Source organism: Myxocyprinus asiaticus, chromosome 18 (genome assembly GCF_019703515.2).
Source record: "Myxocyprinus asiaticus isolate MX2 ecotype Aquarium Trade chromosome 18, UBuf_Myxa_2, whole genome shotgun sequence".
NCBI classification, from domain to species: Eukaryota; Metazoa; Chordata; class Actinopteri; order Cypriniformes; family Catostomidae; genus Myxocyprinus; species Myxocyprinus asiaticus.
The window spans coordinates 14440278-14458566 of record NC_059361.1 but is presented as its reverse complement, the minus strand read 5'-3'; the positions used below and the strand labels follow the sequence as shown (position 1 = coordinate 14458566).

Sequence of the window (18289 nt, the reverse complement as noted above, 5' to 3'; positions counted from 1 at the left end):
ACCAATGAAAACAAGACACAAGAACATGGAGGGAAAACAGGACATTACCTGACTAGGGACACATGACATGAAACAGGAAATAAACTTTTCAAAATAAAAGACATGAAAAACATGAATCAACAAAATACACATGACAACTGACTAGAACCAAGAAATATGATCATATTAGCCCCACTTTATCGTCGTTACATTGGCTACCTGTTAAATTTAATATTAATTTTACAGTTCTGTGTAACTACATACAAAGCTTTGAATGGTCTAGCTTCAGAGTACTTAAGTGTCCTTCTACCACGCTATATTCCATCACGTTCATGGAATAAGCATGAATATCGCAAAACTCTGGCCTGTTAATAGTTCCTAGAATATCAAAATCTACAAAAGGAGGTAGATCCTTTTCCTATTTGGCTCATAAACTATGGAATAGTCTCACTTCCTTAGTCACACTCACTGAGTTTAAGTCTAGACTAAAGACTCATCTATTTAGCCAGGCATACACCTAATTTATTCTTCACCACACAATTAGGCTGCTTTAGTTAGGTCTTCCGGAACCTGAAACACTGATCATTATCTATAACTCTGCAAAAAATGTAATGGCATCTACGCTAATATTATTCTATTCTATCCCCAGGTCACCAGAACCGGACGGATCCAGCTCCATTCCTGCTTGGTATCGCACTCCACTGCTACATGTCTCTGAGTGATGATGACAAAATGCATCCGGTGCCAGCCAGACATCACTTGAGTCTAATACGATGGACCTCAGAGGATGAACTGATGCCAACTCCAACCATAAGTCATGGGATACTTCATATGCTATTTACTGAACCTTGGACTTAGGATAGACCTCAACGAAATTACTGGCCGGTTGAACTGTGAAGCACCTCACTGATCATGGCCTGCATCACCTTGGTCTAATGATGGACTACACTCTTAAAATGCAATACATAGACTATCAATAAATTGCCAACAAAAGCCTTCATCAGCTAACTAACAAAAGACAATGCATCTATATGAACTCCTGCAGTTAAAAACTTCAAAGACATTAGTCATTAATCTTACAGTTCTTACAAAATCTTTGTGTAAACACTGGCCCTTAACACTTACTTAGTTTAATAATTTTAAACCATGTCTTGCACTGCACATAAATAAGTAATATTGGCATTATATTCATGCTGTTAGCCAGAGGGGAACTGGCCCCCACATTGAGCCTGGTTTCTCCCAAAGTTATTTTTCTCCATTAACCAACATCTTATGGAGTTTTTTGTTCATTGCCACAGTCTCCTTCGGCTTGCTTACTGGGTTTCTAAATACAATTAATATTTAATTACTTATTTTTAAACACACTTCATAATTGTATTTAAGCAAACTACACATTGATGACTGAGACTTTATAGAAATTACGGTTTCATTTTCTGTTAATGCATGATTTTCTGTAAAGCTGCTTTGAAACGATGTGTGTTGTGAAAGGTGCTATACAAATAAAAATGTCTTGAATTGACTTGACTTGATGCTATTCTTCCTGCTCATTCTTGGCTGGGCAGCGTGATGGATGCGTCCCCCTCTCCTGTCCAGGGGAAGCTGGAGCTAGTTGAAATGTGTAGACAGGCAGTAGCCAAACTCTCCATTGACTGGCAATCACAGCAGGCAGGCAAGGGTGCAGAGAGAGACCTGTATGATGGTAAACGGCTGCCATCTCATGCTGCGCCATTAAAACAATTGATTCCTGTCATACCAGTGTGCGTCACGGAGATGCAACGTTTTTGGGACAAGCCGTTTTCTCACAGAGTGCCTGTTAAAGTTTCCTCTAGGCTGGATGTGCACAGGATGGATGATCTAAAGATGTCCAGTCCCCCTCTGGACGAGGCATCGGTGGCAGTCACCTCTATCCCGATCGTCGGGTGGCCTTTTTGTCCACTCCCCCTTCATTGCCGGAACGGACGGAGAGAATGTCGGCCTCCATTTATCAGAAGACCTACCGATCTTCAGCCTTCCATCTCAGTGTTTCCCCTGGTATTTTTTTCAGCAGCGGTGCTGTTGTGCAAGTGTCCAAAAGCCCAGACCCATATTAACGTGTGTTGGTCGAAGAATAGCTTAAAACAGGGGTGTCAAACTCAATTTTAGCCTGGGCCACAACAGGGTTTCTTTGTGCCCTCAAAGGGCCTGTTGAACATGTTGCATCAGCACCTGCTTTGGTAGCACCCATGCAATTACCAATAATTTTACATGTTATGTGCATTGAAATGCACATTTGACAGTATAGTGTGAAAATGTCTCTGACTATCTTGAATTCTCTCTGAAGGAGGAAGCGGGAGCCGGGTGAACAATCCAACATGAGTTTTATTTTTACACTTTTCAGCGTCAGCCAAACAAACTGCTTTTCAGCACAACATAAAATGAATGAGCACACAGTCAGCATTGTGCGTTTCTCTCTCTCCAACTGCGGCTCTGCCTCCTCTTTATCTCTCTTCCAGCTGATTGAGATTATTCCCTCCCAGGTGTCCATCCTTACCGCTCAGCCATGCCCTGCTCGCCACATACCCCCATCACCCTATTCAGGCCGGGGAGCCATGACTTACTCACTTACTCCCCCCCCACCCCCCACCCCCCATTTCTGGAGAGGAAGTGTTGCCATTTCGGCCGACCCGCTGCAAGATGGCTTCCGGGGTCACAACTCTCCATTTCCAGGGAACAGGATGAGGGGAAGGAGAGGGGGGAGGAAAAGAGAGGGAGATAGAGAGAGAGAGGAGAGAGCAAGAGAAGAGGCTCGCTGGCCCCCGAACATGCCGCCAAACAGTCCTCAGCCAGCTGCACTGCCTCCGTCAGGGACACCGGGTGATGTCACTGGACCCCCTTAGCCATCCCTTTTGGTCACCTGCTGACAAACTGCTCCAGCACCACCAGATCGGGTATCTCCTCAGAGTCGCAATCTTCAGCCAGTGGCAAGGACTCCATGACAGCGCCTTTCTCCTCTAAAATCCCGGGTTTCGGCACCACTGTGACAAAGTCTCTGACTTTCTTCAGTTCTCTCTGAAGGAGGAAGCGGGAGCCGGGTGAACAATCCAACGTGAGTTTTACTTTTACACTTTTCAGCGTCAACCAAACAAACACAACATAAAATGAACAACCACACAGTCAGCGTCATGCGTCTCTCTTTCTCTCTCTCTCTCTCTCCAACTGTGGCTCTGCCTCCTCTTTATCTCTCCCCCAGCTGATTGAGATAATTCTCCTGCAGGTGTCCATCCTTACTGCTTGGCCATGCCCTGCTCACCACATACAGCATTGATTTTGAGGTTGGGATGCAGATGGATATTATGATATTAACAACAGTAACATCTGTGGAAAAAATGAACACCTGTATTTTATAGGGATAAATTGAAATATTCTGACAGTGTGATAATATTCAATATTCTGATCAGGCTCCTACTGATTAAACTACAGCTATGTCTTGGAATTTCTGAAGACAAACAAAACAATTAACATTTTCCTACAATCAGAGAGCATTACAATAGTACAGATTTGGAAAACCGATGGCTTGGTCAATAATTATGAAAATGCACCATAGTTCTTCTATAGTATCCATAGTTTTAACAATTATATTTCTTATGAGACCATGGTAACATCCTGGTTACTTGCATAACCTCCATTCCGTGATGGAGGGAACGAGACGTTGTGTCGATGTAGTGACACTAGGGGTCACTCTTGGGAGCCCGAGACACCTCTGGTCTTTGATAAAAGGCCAATGAAAATTGGCGAGTGGTATTTGCATGCCACTCCTCCGGACATATGGGTATAAAAGGAGCTGGTATGCAACCACTCATTCAGGTTTTATACTGAAGAGCCGAGACAAGGTCCAGCCATTTCAGCGGGTAGTTCAACGTTGTCACAGGAGGGACACAATGTCACGTTCCCTATCTGTCACTCACTCGACGTTATGTCAATGTAGTGACACTAGGGGTCCCTATACGAAATGCCACAACTGGCTAAACTGTGTTACGTGAACTGGCAGACCACTGTGTGAACTGTGTGACAGGCAGACCACTGTGTGCCTCGTAGCCAGCGCACCAGGCCGTCACGTAACCTCCCCCAACATAGTTATGAGTGTCGAACGGCCCTTTGGGGACAAGTCAACTACCCAAGAGATAGAGACAGGCTAACCCAGTCATGGCCTCTTTTCCCCTTTTTTTTAGGGAGTGGAAAAAAGTTGGGATTATCCGACTGGGCCACCAGGTCTAGTCGGGGGGTGTCCCTCCCAAGGGGAGGACACCGTGAAGACCACATCTCGCCCGAAGTGAGGGGGGATATTTAAGTGGGAAAAAATACGTCACATGGTCTTGATGACCATGTGGAGAGTCTCAAAGTAGATCCTACCCAATGGTGGAGGAGTTACTACAAACATAGAGACTGGGGCAGAGGGGCTCTGCCCAAGGAAGACGCAGTTTGCCAACAGGGAAACAAATTAGCGGAAGATATACATCGCATGGGGTTACCTTACAAGGAACCGCCACATGCAGAGCACCTACCCCAGAACAGGGCACTTAGTTAGCACGTGTACTGGGCCAGCAGTGAGTCTCTCCATAAACTCGACTGCCACAGGGCTCGGAAGAAGTCAACCAGGGAACATAGTTTGTGAACACTACTGGGAATTAATGGTGCACGTCTTCAGCTCAAAAGAGGTGGAAGGCACTATGTGCAAGTGATACACCCGGCCGGCTATCCCAGGCTTATCCGCTTGTATTGCGTGCCACTACCTGGGATGAAACCGGTTCCACCCGGAGGTTGTAGAACCTTGCAAAGGTGTTGGGTGTTGCACAGCCTGCTGCTTTGCAAATGTCTGTTAGAGAGGCACCTCTGGCCAGGGCCCAGGAGGCCGCTACACCCCTGGTAGAATGGGCTCATAGCCCTACCGGGGGCGGCATGTCCTGGGCGTGATATGCCATAGCTATGGCGTCAATGAGCCAGTGGGCGATCCTCTGCTTGGAGACAGCGCTTCCTTTCCGCTGTGGGCTTCTTCGACCCTGGGTCGCCCGTCTCAGGGGCGCTTTGACGACCTCCGTGGGTTCTTAGCGGCCAACTGTGAGACAGGTGGCATCTGCTTCCTGCAGTGGGCTCCTCGCTGGGGCCGGGCCGAAGGGGCGGGCTGCGGCAAAGCCGGTGCAGTCACCACAGGGGGATGCCCTTGGCAACGAGCACACGGGGTGCGGGATCTTGAGCCGCCCTGGGGCAGGATATGCCGGATAGCTTCCGTCTGCTGCTTCACTGTCGAGAACTGCTGGGCAAAGTCCTCGATGGTGTCGCCGAATAGGCCAGCCTGGGAAATGGGGGCAGCAAGGAACCGTGTCTTGTCGGCCTCACCCATCTCGACCAGGTTGAACCAAAGGTGGCACTCCTGGACCACTAATGTGGCCATCATCTGCCCGAGAGTCTGCACCGTGACCTTCGTCGCTCGGAGAGTGAGGTCGGTCACCGAACGCAGTTCCTGCATCAGATCTGGGGCAGAACTACCCTCGTGCAGTTCTTTTAGCGCCTTGGCTTGGTGGACCTGAAGGCGAGCCATGGCGTGCAGGGCAGAGGCGGCTTGTCCAGCAGTGCTGTAGGCTTTAGCCGTTAGGGACGACGTGAACCTACAGGGCTTGGACGGGAGCTTTGGGCGTCCGCGCCAGGTGGACCGCGGGCATAGGTGCACCGCGAGTGCCTTATCCACCGGGGGAATCGCCGTATAGCCCCTGGCCACCCCACCATCGAGGGTAGTGAGGGCGGGGGAACTGAGGAATCGGGACCAGGCAGTAAAAGGTGCCCCCCACGATTTCGTCAGCTCCTCATGCACTTCCGGGAAGAAAGGCACTGGAGCGGGGCGTGGCTGATTTGAGCGGTGCCGCGAGCCCAGGAACCAATCATCGAGCCGCGAGGGTTCAGAGGAGAGCGGAGGGTTCCACTCTAGCCCGACGCTCGTGGCCGCCCGGGAAAGCATGTCCGTCATCTCTGCATCAGCCTGTGACTGGGCAATCGTCCCCGAGGGGGGGAGCCCAGCTGAGGCTTCTGCGTCTGACTGGACAAGCCCGCTCTCCGATGCTGCGCTCGAGAGCTCATCATCTCTGCGGGCTCCAAACAAGAGGCCGGACTCATCCGGAAGCCCAACTGGGGCAGACGGGCATGCTGGGGAATGGGAGGTTGGTGGGGGGATACCCGGCGGAGTGCCTGCCGCGCTGGCCTCATACCCGTAGGTAGAAGGACCGAGGCGGGGAGCCGCTGGGGTGGCTTGCTTTCTTACGAAAGTAAGCCTCGACCGCAATGTTGCCATGGTCATGTTCTCGCAGTAAGAACATGAACCATCCATGAACGCTGCCTCCGTGTGGGTCGCGCCCAGACACAAAAGACAGCGATCATGACCAACCAAAGTTGAGATAACGACCGCAACCAGGAATAACACACAATCGGAAAGGCATCTTTAAAAAGACTCGTCTTTAAAAAGACGTTCCGTGTGTGCCACTCTTTTAGAGAAATATACTCTTTTAGAGAATTAAACTCTTTCAGAAAATATACTCTCTTTTTTTATGCCGAAGCGCCCAGGGGCGTTCTCTGCAGTGCACCAGTGCAGAGGAGGGTGAAGCCGCTGAAATGCGCCGTCAGATCCAGCAGAGGTGAATGAACAGTAGAAATTCAGCTCAATGAGCATGACCGTTCGGCTCTGAAGAGAAAATCTGAATGAGTGGTTGCATACCAGCTCCTTTTATACCCGTATGTCCGGGGGAGTGGCATGCAAATACCACTCGCCAATTTTCTTTGGCCTTTTATCAAAGACCAGAGGTGTCTCGGGCTCCCAAGAGTGACCCCTAGTGTCACTACATCGACACAACGTCGAGTGAGTGACAGATAGGGAACCATAGGTAAAACCATGCATGGCTCCTCACACCATGATTAGTAACTATGGTTTCTATATAAAGAACTATTGCATTTTTGTAATGGAAAAAAAAATCCAGTAGTCTAAGTACTGTAGGTCAACACCCACTAGTTTGCAGGTTTATGAGGGGCGCTCGGCATTTGAACAGGGTGTCAAAACCGCTAGTTCTATCATGGGATCTGTCTGTGGTTCTGAACACGATTTCTCAGCCTCCCTTTGAGCCAGTTGAAAGTATGGATTTGAAGCTCCTTTCGCTAAAGGCAGCTTTGTTACTGGCTCTGACGACCATGAAGCAAGTTAATGAACTCCATGCATTGTCGGTACATCACTCTTGTATGCGCTTAGTGGTGGATTTGTCGAGAGTGTCTCTTAAAACGAATCCAGCCTTTGTGCCTAAGGTGAGTGACTCCGTGCTCAGCTGTAAGCCATTGGACTTGCAGGCTTTTCACCTGCTGCCGTTTTCCACATTGGAGGATGAGCGACTTAATTGTCTGTGTCCAGTTCATACTCTACATTTGTATGTGGAGAGAACTAAGGCATTGAGGAAGAGTAATCAGCTTTTTGTTTCTTGGGCTGATTCTCATAAAAGCAGACCCATATCCCGACCCTGAGTAGTGGAAGCTATTATATTAAGTTATAATAGTCTGGGGTTGCGACCTCCGGAGGGCTTCAGAGCTCATTCTACCAGAGGCATGGCTACCTCATGGGTGCTGTTTAAGGGCATTTCAGTCCAGGACATTTGTGTGGCTACAAATTGAGTGTCACCTCACACTTTTTTCCGATTTACAGATTGGATATTACAGAGCCGTCATCGGATCATTCAGACCTTGGTGTGGGTAGTCAATCTGCCGATGTGTAAAAAAAATATATATGTATGTACACACACAAATCAACAATAACACAGTGAAGCACAAGTGTGTTATTTTGTCCCCCACCCCCAACCATTCTTTGCATATTGATTAGGTGGGTCAGGTTTGGACACTACAAGTCAGTTGATGGTCTGCTTCGGGCAGCATATCTGCAATACAGGAGATATATATCACTTTATCCAATACTGAGATACTGAACAAATGTTAGAAAGAGAACTTTAGGTTACTCACATAACCCTGGTTCTCTGATTAAAGGAGTGAGGTATCTAATCACACTTCCCTCCTTCCAGTTGCACGTAGAAGTGATATGCGGAGAGTGAAGAAGAGACCTGTGGCGGTGTCTTATATAGGGAGGTGGGGCTCACTTATCACTGCTGTGATTGGTCTGTCAGCTGACAGACATGTTGTCATTGCTTCTAGTGCCAGATATGCCTGAGGCGAATTTCCATATTGAGATCCCTCACTCCTGTTATCAGAGAACTGGGGTTATTGAGTAACCTAAAGTTCAGTCCTGGAGCCCATCACACCGACTGTTGTTGTGTATCTTTAGAAAAACATTCCTTAAATTACATTGTTCATTTTAATTAGCTGTTTAACTTTGTGTAATGACTACTGAACTGTATAGCAAACCAATTGACTTTCCACGAGCAGGGTTATATTAGCTAGCTTCATCCATTGCTGTCTCATTTGTTGGAGTTCTTAGGCTATACTTTGCACAGTTAACGCTAGCTAAAATGATCTTGAATTAGCTAGCATTCTGTAATTAATTAATTTATTAATTACATTTATTATACTTCAATAGAAAGTTGAATCTTGTATGTGGATTATTTTGTGTAGGCTCCAACGATGTTCGATGTCGAGGTAGACATAGTATCCCATTGCTGCCAGAAGTTAATGTCTTTGACTTTTCTACTTATGTTCATTAGATACTGTCCGAAAGAATCCCTTGTCAGTAATGAAACGGTGGCTGCAGCTGGCTTCAGACCATGAAGGAGGAAAGAAGAGACGCAACGAGTAGTAATAACCAGCCCTTACCATGCACTCACACACTCAGATTAATAAAATCATTAAATTGATCAAAGTAATTGTAATTGATAAAATCAGTAATTGACAAAATCAGTCAGTGCAGTGTAACAGTAAACATCCCTGTTTTGATTGTAAAAGATCTGGCCCACAGAAGGCCAGACAAATTTTGCTAACTGGGATGGGTCATTGTTTAGTGACGTCATTGAGTGATCCGGGAAAGCTGAGGTCGTATGGTCAGCATTGGTCTCCACACATCTTAATCATTGTTTTTGAACCGGCAATTCTTCATTTACAAATAAAGCACTGCCTGTAAGTGAATAGCGGACCCAACTGTATGTTGTTGCTGGTCTATCTGTGGGTAGCATTCATCTGTGTGTGCTCTGTCATTCAAAATATACTTTGCTTAGACTGCTGGGATTTGGCTACAGGGCCCTGAAATATCTGTCATCCCCTCATCAGATAGGTTTTAATATGTTTGGCACTGGCAGTAACAGACATAGCTTACAGGAAATATATACTATCCCTCTGGAAAATATGAACTCATGCCTGTTAGTGGAAAGTACCTGTGTTTTCCCAGCCGCAGTCCTTCAGGTATTACCACAGCATTCCAAAAATGTGCTTTGGCCAAAAGACCAAACACATGGTAAGAAAAAGTGGTGTGACATGTAAAGTCAGGTTCTGTTCATTCAAGAAGCTCTTATCTCACCTGCTGAAATATTAACTGAAAGAAAGAAAGAAAGAAAGAAAGCATAGAGGGTAAAGCCAAAAGTATTTGAACTTTTGCTAAATTTGGGGACTTAATAAGAACTATGAACAATACATGTGGATGTAATAAACATGTCAGTGACAACAAATGTTGATGTCTGCAAGCTTTGGAGGAAGAAAAATGTTATGACTCAAAAATAATAAATAAGTACAGTTAAAGTTTAAAATTACAGTTAAATGAAACAAGATTAAGAGTTGTGTGTTAGCTTTTAGGCCATCTATTTTTTAACATCCTGAGACCCGAGTGTTACTACTGTGTCCATTTTCCAGTTCCCTTTTGGATTTGTAACTAGTAGCACCTAATAAACATGCAAAAAAATCTATAAAAAAAAATAAAATAATTAAAGAGCAAATAGTTTTCCTAAAAATTAATGGCAACATATGTGGACAGAGTGACTAAGTTAAACATTTTAAAAGTAATTAAAAAAAAGTTTGAAATGTAACTAATTTTCATCCTACCTCTATATAAAGCCTGAAAGCAAAATTTTTCAGCTTTTGGATCAACCCACTGATTCTCATTGTGATAATGCACAGTAAATATAGAATTTCTAAGGGGGAAAAACGCTAAAGTACACATTAGTGTACATAGTGTTTAGCAGTGTGCCATTTTGCGAAACATTGCTCAAATTAAAAAAATTACATATTGGATGAAACTACAGACTCTAACCTTTTGACTCAAACAGGTTTCAATGTAAAAAAAAACTAAATTAGGTTTTTGTGCTCCTTGCGGCATCATTGACAATGCAACGCGTACTTGTGTTATGTATTGTGGTCTGGCACATTTTGGAACACAAAAATGCACAAAATCAAGCTTGCTTAGCTAGAAGTGGCATTCACATACTTACGCAGGGTATATGTTTCGGTCTTACATGTCATATTTGAGCAGATATACACATTAATATTCTTTCTCCCCAGGGAGAACGGATAAAAAATATGAAACAGATATTTGTTTAATGAAATGCTCTCTAGAATGAAAATGCCTCTGCTAATATCAACTGCAACCAACTAGGAAGTAGCAAATCATTGTTCACGGCTGTAATGCAACTAAGGCCTTTTGGTTATATAAAAAAAGGAACAAGCCCCTCGATATCCTGCCCAAACTTCTTGTTGCAATAGAAAATTTGTTAACACAGTTAAGAAAACTATGCTCATCCAGCGATTTGATTGGGTCTTTAATTGAATTTAAACTGTCTAACTGTCTAATGGGCTAAAGCAGTCTAGTTCTAAGATCGGTGCTCTTTCTGCTTCAGACATTACCACAGTATGGATGAGTTCAGTCACTATGACCTGCTAGAGGTGAGCACTGGCCGTAAGGTGGCAGAGGGACACAAGGCGAGCTTCTGTCTGGAGGACACCACCTGTGACTTTGGTCACCTGAAACGTTACGCTTGTACTTCACATACCCAGGTGCAGTACCATACACAGTGCCATGAGCAATACTGTTTCTGTACTCCATGCCAGTTTTGAGACCTGTTCTTTTGAAATTGTGAGTCTTATTTTTTGTCATCAGGTACATTAAAAAAATATTGCTTTAATTATTATTCTTTATTTATTTATGTTTGTTTGCATGTATTTAAATATGTTATTTTGTATTAATATTAGTTTGTTCATTTAATATTCCCATTAATTACTGTATCTTACATAATTTTTTGTGTGTATTTATTGGTGTACTGTGTGTTGTCATTCATTGATTTTCCAGGGTCTCAGCCCAGGTTGCTATGACACATACAATGCAGATATTGATTGTCAATGGATTGACATCACTGATGTTCAGCCAGGAAACTATATACTGAAGGTAACACTACGAAAGAAGGCCAAAACATGTACACTCTGTCTCCTATATTACACTGAACCTTTGATATTAGCATTTGCAGAGACATTTCTCTTCAAACCTTCAAACAGAGAGTCCTCACAAAGAGTATCTTGTATTTACGACATCTCAATAAGAATATGACATGTCCTGCTAAAAGTTTGGCACGAGGTGTCTTTTGGTGTTCACTACCAGCTGCACCAGACTTGTTGTCTAATTATTTAGTGTATTATGTCACTGGGGCTGGTGCAATGTGTTCATCATGCTCCTGTTGTGTACAGTACCCTGTGCTCATCAATAGTACAGACATGCCCCACTGTCTCTCCAAGTAGATTCTATCCTCTCACTTTCTGACCCTTTGCAGAAAGACACCACAATAGCTGATGTACATGGATGTTAAAGGAGGTCGTCCTTACCTTTTGCTCCAAGGCTAAATTGTGATGCAGTCTCATGCCATGCAAGTGTGAACTTGGCATAACACTACTGTATATATATTCCTGTTGTATTTTTATATATTTTTTTTTAGCTCCAGGTTAATCCTAAGTACTTGGTGCTGGAATCTGACTTCACCAACAATGTAGTAAGGTGCAATATCCACTACACAGGGCGCTTTGTCAAAACAACAAACTGCAAAATCTCCCAGTAAGTAAATCCCTTTTTGTAGACGATCATTGCCAAATACAGTGTCAATCATAAAGGAGTTGGTTAGCTGTGAAAAATATGTAGCATTACCCTGCTGAAAATACAAGTCAAAATTGCAATGTCTTTACTATACTGTACCTACATTTTGCAAAATGATTTGTACGTGGCTATCGCAGCAGTTTCCTGGTGAAATAAACAATTTTAAGGCGCTAAAACAACAATGACTTTTATTTCCTTTTACACAAATCATGAGTAAAATGGAATCAGTTCATAAATTCTCACAATGCTATCTTATGACATAAAAACACTATAGTGCATGACTTGTAAGGCGATACATTTTAACATTTGCATTACATAACCAACCACATTTATAAGCTTGTTCAGTTGACAGAGTGTTTCACAAGCGATGCAAAGGACCGGGATACAAACCAGCAGAACACGTGAGCTGACACTTGAACATAGAGTATCATAGATGCACTACAAAATTACTTTGTCTCAGAAATTGCATTTTCACATTTACTTTTTAAGACACTATGGATTAAGTTTAAGGTTTAAGGTATGGAGGTAGGTTTTGTTGATTTAAAACTCGATAAAGCATTAAACTTAAAAACTTCATCTGTTTTGGAGAAAATCTAACTTGCTTTTAGCGCCTCTCAGTGGACATTTCACCTCGGACCTGCTACAATACATGTAAGGACCCACGTAATATCATTTTGCAAAAATCTCTCCACAGGCACGTAATTTTGCATTACATTTGGCAAAGTATGTTTCAGTTGACTTGCCATAATTTTTTATCCCATTCCATCACTGTATTTTCTGTTTCTGTAGGTCATGATTTGCCAGGTCTGGGCAGCTTAGTGTGGAGGAATCTCCAGTGGAGTGCTGTTCCATTGCAATGTGAATGGAATTTCTGGTGTTATTGTGATTGTTTATTGTATTTGTCTTGGTTCTTGTTTATGTGCTGTTCCGGTCCTGTGAGCCCATTGTGAACCTGGGTTCAGTTTGTACCAAGAGGAATGAGCAGACATACTGACACACTCGCACTCATTCAAACACAAACACACACACACACACACACACACACACACACTCATGTTGGTTTTGCTATACTTGTGAGGACCCTCCATAGACATAATTATTTTTATACTGTACAAACTATAGATTCTATCCCCTAACTCTAACCCTACCCCTAAACCTAACCCTCACAGAAACCTTTTTGCATTTTTACATTTAAAAAAAACATCATTTAATATGCCATTTCCCTTGTGAGGACCACCCAAAAGGTCCTCACAACCATAAATGTCCTCACAGAACAGGCTGATTCTCAATACTTGGTCCTCCCAAGTGTAGCAAAACCTGTACACACACACATGTTGGTGCGGCTATCCTTATGAGGACTCTCCATAGACATAAGGATTTTTATACTGTACAAACTATAGATTCTATACCCTAACCCTAACCCTACCCCTAAACCTAACCCTCACAAAAAACGTTCTGCATTTTTACATTTTCAAAAAAACATAATTTAGTATGTTTTTTTAAGCGATTTGAATTATGGGAACACTAGAAATGTCATCATAAACCACAAATATCGCATAATACCCTTGTAATTACCAGTTTATAACATTTTTAAAAATGTCCTCGTAAACCACCCAAACCTGCCCTCACACACACACACACTGAGTTATACCATAGTCCACAGCACATGGCAGACCGATGTTTGTTTTCTATGCAGCCAACCCATTAACCCCCATTTTTTCATTAAAGCACACACACGCACACTCTCCCCAATTACTGTAAGTCTAAATCCTTTAAGACCCCATGAAATTGGCAATGTGACCATGCAGGAAATCGACATGCTGCTTCCGAATGTCAGTGTACCCTTAAATCAACCCAGTGTCCCGAATTACTGAGAAGCGCCATCCCCATCTCCCAAATTAAGAAGTGCTATGCCCATCAGACATTTTTGCATCAACTGAAACATGTTCACCCTTCTGACGCTACTGATACTCCTAGACATGGTTTCTGTTCCTATTGAAACCAGGAAGTTATCGTGTTCACTTTTAAACACAGGTTCTGGTCCCATGGAAACCAGGAAGTAATCACATTCTCATAAGCAATGGTGAATGCTATTCGGAGGTTGCATTTTTGCTCTAAAATTACATTTTTACTCCACTGATGATTAGGTTTAGGGTTGGGTTTGTGTTAGGGAGAAGGGTAAATAAAATATGTACTCTTGTTGATCTTTGACTAATTTACAACAAAAAATACAACTCCCTTTTTTTTTTTTTTTTTTTGCCATGCTGTTGACATTTCACATAAATAACTCTTCCAGCTTCGACCACCTTGAATCAGTAAATACAGACCAAATTCAGCAGCAGAACTTTTGATCTCCTGACGCTGAATTCACAGTGTGATCAGTCCATTTTATTTCATGTTTGGACCTATTTCCTTTTAAAACAGGAAGGGCTTATCCTTTTTTTTATTTTTTTTATAAATAAATAAAAATGACCAATTGGCTTTAGTTATGTCACAATTATGAGCCATGATTTGCTACTTGCTCTTGCCAGAGGCAGGTGGTATTAGGGAAATTCTCATTCTAGAAAGCATTTAATTGGACAAAATCCGTACATTTTAAATGCGTATATCTGGTAAAAGTAAATTTTGTCAATATTTTGGAGTACTCTAGGATATAGATGACCTCAAAGCATTTAGACATGGGCCAAAACCACAAACCCTACTTTTTTTTTTTTTTTTTTTTTTTTTTTTTTTTGCATGGGGTCTTTAGCCATCTTTTAGAGTGGCTAAAAGTAAATTCAAAAATTGCTGAAAAACAGTGAGGCCAGGTATGGCACTGTGAGGAAACAAGTGGATCTGCTACCACCACCTTTGATAAACCGGTATAGTCCAGTGTCTGGAAAAACAATGTTGGAGAGTTACATTTGCTTACAAACTTTATTGTTAACATTCAAAACAAAACTATGCTAATTGAATGAGCACAGACAGATTTGTATATTTCAGAATGTCTAACTACATCACCAAAATAGACACATGAAAAGTTAAATCACCAAATACATGTGCATCACAACTCAAAACCAATTCACACTTACACAGATAAGGCACTCATTTATCACATAGCTAGATATACTAATAATACAAATTCAAACAGTAGATAAATAAAGTACAATCACTAAAATATCAATCCTAAAAGAGGTGAGAAAAAGTGAGAGATAAAGGTATTATTTACCCAAAAATGAAAATTACCTTATTTACTCACCCTCATGCCATTCCAGATGTGTATGACTTTCTTTATTTTGCTGAACACAAACAAAGATTTTTAGAAGAATATTTCAGCTCTGTAGATCCATACAAGTGAATGGGTACCAACAAATTTTAAGCTAAAAATTATAAAGTCAGATAAAGATAAAGTCATAATAAAAGTAATCCATAAGACTCCAGACTCTACTTAATAAATGACCATTTAAACATGTAGTTAATGTGAATAAGCACTCAGGTCCGTAGAGACCCACAGGTTAATCCATGTCTTCCAAAGTAATATGATAGGTGTGAGTTCTTATTTACATCCTTTTTTACTATCAATCACCACTTTCATTTCGTGCATATTGCCACCTACTGGGCAGGGAGGAGAATTTATGGTAAAAACAGACTTATATATGAAATATGAAATATTTCTCACCCACATTTATCATTTCGCTTATGAAGATATAGATTTAACCACTGGATTCTTATGGATTACTTTTCATTTTGGAGCTTAAACATTTTGGTACCTCTATTGTGAAGACCTACATAGCCAAAATATTCTTCTAAAAATCTAAGTTTGTGTTTAGCAGAAGAAAGAATGTCATACACATCTGGGATATCAAGAGGTTGATTAAACGATGAGAAAATTTTTGGGTGAACTATTCCTTTAAGAGGTGGGAACAAGATACTTAACAGCACCAAGCCAGTCTCACACACTGTCCAAAGTGGCAAACAATATCACAAAACATCCACGCACAGGCTCAGCAGGTAAACAAAAATTGCCACCATATTGGGGTATCAGTAAACACGCCCACTTAAAATCCTCAATCACTACAGCACTATACAACTTTATAAATAATTCAGATTAGGAGAAATCAAACATATACTAGAGGAGGGCAGAAAGCTCAGCAACTGGAAGCAATTCTTCTTTCCCTCTTCCCCCAAGACTCTTTCCTTTTTTCTGTGCCACTTTAGCAAAGGTGCAATACTGAGAGAACAGCCAGCTTGTCAGTCATTACATTTGTCAGTTAGGTAAAACGTAGCTTTAGCTTGAATAAAGGGCCTGGAAAAAATGGCTTTTGGGTTAAGGCACTTGTATGTAAAATCTGACAGCAGCACTGAGTTTATCAAAGTGTACCTTTTGTTCCTTAGTCTTTAACTTAACCTGCTGCAATTTCGATGTGGTTGTAATGTTGCCTTTTATGTCAGTTTAAAAAAAATCAGGATATTACAAGTGGATGCTTATGTGACAGTATGGCTTGGATTTGGTTTTCAATTATTAAGCAGAGCATGGAATGAACTAAAACTGAGATGTTAAGCTTGTAAACCTTTTTGTTGTGGATGCTTGTTTTACTATGGAATGTATCTACAGTATTATTTCTTAAGGGAACAGTTCACCCAAAAATGAAAAATCATGTTGTTCCACAGCATACATAGCGCATGAGTCAAGTTCATTTGTAGTGCTTTTCTAGTGTTTTCTTTTCTTTTTTTGAGCTCAACATAGTGGTCACTTGTGGACTGTAGTTGCATAAAATAGTGCTGTGTAAAGATTCTACAAAATTCTGATTTTGGGTTCCACAGGAAAAAAAAAATATAGCATAGGTTTGGAATGACATGACTGTTATAGTAAATAAAAACAGAATTTTCATATTTGAGTGAATGATTCCTTTAAACTGCCAACACTGGTCAGATGCCACAAGTCACTATTTGCTTTATATGATACAGTTAACCATCTGATGCATGCCATTATTTAGGTAGGAAATGAATTTATTTTTTCTGTTTGTATTCATACTTTGTTCTTATGTACTGTGTGGGAGTAAAATACTGTTCTTGCTGTGGTACATTCCAGGAATTCATATTTCTTTGTATCTGAAATCTAGATTTATGCCTAGATTTGTTAAATAGCCAAGCTGTGGCAGAATACAACCTAGATGATACTACTGTTGCAAAGCTAACATTGCATAACTTGACGTTACTAACAAACTTAATACCATCCGTACCTACCTCGGAAAGAGAAATTAATGTTTTCAGTTAGGCATATGCAATGAGAAAGAGCTCCCTAGTACACTACACTTGAAGGGACACTATATAACAAACTTACAACATCTGCAAATCCACATTATATGCTAAAAAGCTGTTATAAATGTCTATAATCATCAGCTAATAAACTCAGCTGATAATAATTAGCTGCAAGTGTTCTAACAAGCTTTCTGTGGGGTCATATTATTGTCATCATGAGATATTCAATGTAAATGGAATGTGTGTTGTTTGTCTTTGCATGATGCTCTTCAAACAAAGCTAAGTGGATTCCTTCCTGTAGTGAGCAATTCTGTAATTCACTCCACCTGGTTTCCATTAACAAGATCCAGATGAAATGCAGAACAGACTTTCTGTTTTATTGTATCCCTTTATATCGTGTATAAATGATTATTATAATGATTGTTTTAAAATATAGACAAAAATATAGATAGATCTAGTTTTGTGGTTCAAGACAGGTGCACACATCATTACCACACATCAGTCTCTTTGTGTTGTTGTTGTGTTGTTGTTGTTGTTTTGTTTTGTTTTTTGTGCTCCTGATCATCTGTCGTAGTTTATCTGAATCTAAATAAAGACTAAAGTGTATATCAATGTTTAGTATCAATTTAAATTGCATAGTACATTTGGAAGTCCTTTTTTATTTTTTTATTTTTTTTAAGAAAATCTAAGGCAGGGATCTTCAACTGAGGCAGCTCATTAATTATTGTTTGATTTCACATTTTTTATTTTTTTATTTTTTTTGTAGAAAAATTAAAATATGCATTAAAAAAAATTACAATATATGTTAAACAAAATGGGCCTCATTCGCTAACTGTGCGTACGCATGCATTTGCAAAGAACCTGTGTATGAATGCCTTTACACAGAAATCATGGTTTGTCAATAAGTTCACATTTAAATTTATTCTAAATTGACAATACAATTTAGAATCAACTTAAAGCATTAAAAACATGGAATTTGTAAAACCAAAATGTTTTTAA

The 18289-nt window shown here is 41.4% G+C and overlaps 1 protein-coding gene across 4 annotated transcripts in view; it reads left to right on the top strand.

Annotated features, from left to right (window-relative positions):
* LOC127455687 (lysyl oxidase homolog 1-like) overlaps positions 1-17892 on the top strand; it is a 39611-nt gene extending 21719 nt beyond the window's left edge. For 2 of the 4 annotated variants that reach the window (XM_051723737.1, XM_051723735.1), the window contains 4 exons: positions 10809-10965; positions 11258-11353; positions 11895-12010; positions 12839-17892. In XM_051723737.1, coding sequence (XP_051579697.1) covers positions 10809-10965; positions 11258-11353; positions 11895-12010; positions 12839-12845 — 376 coding nt within the window. In that variant the 3' untranslated portion in view covers positions 12846-17892. Of the gene's footprint in view, positions 1-628; positions 1467-10808; positions 10966-11257; positions 11354-11894; positions 12015-12838 lie in introns of those variants that run through there. The other 2 variants (XM_051723736.1, XM_051723738.1) reach the window with 2 other exon arrangements.
* The last annotated feature ends 397 nt before the right edge of the window (positions 17893-18289 follow it).